At 42.1% G+C, this 1,741-nt stretch overlaps 1 protein-coding gene across 1 annotated transcript; it reads left to right on the forward strand.

The window, feature by feature from the left end:
- Nucleotides 1–638: 638 nt before the first annotated feature.
- LOC116179460 (uncharacterized protein K02A2.6-like) lies at nt 639–1,433 on the forward strand. The gene has a single exon (XM_031499252.1). It carries the CDS (start codon nt 639–641, stop codon nt 1,431–1,433), a length of 795 nt encoding a protein of 264 aa, XP_031355112.1.
- The last annotated feature ends 308 nt before the right edge of the window (nt 1,434–1,741 follow it).

Raw genomic sequence — 1,741 nt, forward strand, 5'->3', positions numbered from 1 at the left:
TGCGTACATTTTTGGGCTTGATAAATTATTATCACCGTTTTATACCCGATCTGGCTACGAAGATAAAACCGTTGAACAGTCTCCTGGGAAAGGAGGTTAAATTTATCTGGTCAGATAAATGCAAAAAGGCGTTTGATATAATAAAAAAAGAATTGACCAGCGACCGGGTTTTGATGCACTATGACCCGAAATTGCCATTGATCGTGGAAACTGATGCATCATCTGTTGGTCTCGGTGCCGTGTTATCACATAAGATGTCCAATGGAATGGAAAGACCAATCGCCTTTGCATCCCGAACATTGTCGAAAAGCGAACAAAATTATAGCCAAATAGATAAGGAAGCAACCGCAATTTTTTGGGGCATTAACAAATTTTTCCAATATTGCTACGGCCGGAAATTTGTATTGCGCACGGACCATAAGCCGCTAGTGACGATCTTTAACCCCGACAAGGCACTACCAACGCTTTCAGCAATGCGAATGCTGAATTACGCAATATACTTGTCAGAATTCAATTATACAATAGAGTATCGGAGCACGCACGAAAATTTAAATGCAGATTATTTTTCACGTTTCCCAGAACCAACAAAGATTGCTGAAGACGAAACAAGCATATTTTAAACGAAGCAGATAGAGTACATGCCAGTAACACGAGAACAAATTCGACGAGAAACTATTAAAGATGAAGTATTGCGTAAAGTTTGCCACGAACTGGAGAGTAGTTCATCGAACCCGAACGAAACACAAACGAAGTATAACATGCACGATGGATGCATTTTCTATGGTATGCGCGTTGTCATCCCAAAATCACTGCAACAAACAGTTTTGAACGAATTACACGATGCTCATTTGGGAATGACGAAGATGAAGGCTATGGCACGTAGTTACTGTTTTTGGAATGGTATTGATGCCGATATTGAAATGACGGTAAAGAAATGTCGAAGTTGCTGTTTGGTTCAGAAGGAAGCCGCCAAAGTTCCAGTGCATTCGTGGGAGTTTCCATCGTTCCCATTTCAACGAATTCATATAGACTATGCTGGGCCATTCATGAACACGAACTTTCTATTGATCGTCGACGCTTACAGTAAGTGGCCGGAGATTTTTCCTACGAGGAATACTGACACGAAAACTACGATTCGAATTTTGAGAAGGACGTTTGCTAGGTTTGGTATTCCAGTTACGATGGTTAGCGACAATGGCCCACAATTTCGATCAAACGAGATGGACACATTTACGAAACAAAATGGTATTCGCCACAAATTCACGGCGCCATACCATCCAGCAAGTAATGAGCAGGCTGAACGTTATGTGCAAATGCTGAAGAAGGGTTTGCGTTGCATGGCAGATGAGCCTGGTGATTTGGATTTGAAGTTGGATCGCCTGCTGATACAATCGAAAGGCACCGAACAGTACAACAGGTCAAAGTCCAGCTGAACTCATGTTTGGGCGACAAATCCGAACCAAATTGGATCTCATGAAACGAGATCTGACCACTGAGATGAATGAAAATTCGTCGAATGAACCAGTATCACGAGAATTTGTATCAGGTGACAAAGTACAGATACGGTCATACCGAAACTTACGAGTTAAATGGGAATTTGGGACTGTATTCGCACGATGTGGCCTTACACATTATGATGTAGAAGTGGATGGCAGACATGGAAAGTGTCACGTAAACCAGATGCGACGAACGCTTTGTGAAGGAGGAGATGATATCCATGCAGATCATTCAGATTCGGCCT

Source organism: Photinus pyralis, unplaced genomic scaffold (assembly GCF_008802855.1).
Source record: "Photinus pyralis isolate 1611_PpyrPB1 unplaced genomic scaffold, Ppyr1.3 Ppyr1.4_LG8, whole genome shotgun sequence".
Taxonomy (NCBI): domain Eukaryota; kingdom Metazoa; phylum Arthropoda; class Insecta; order Coleoptera; family Lampyridae; genus Photinus; species Photinus pyralis.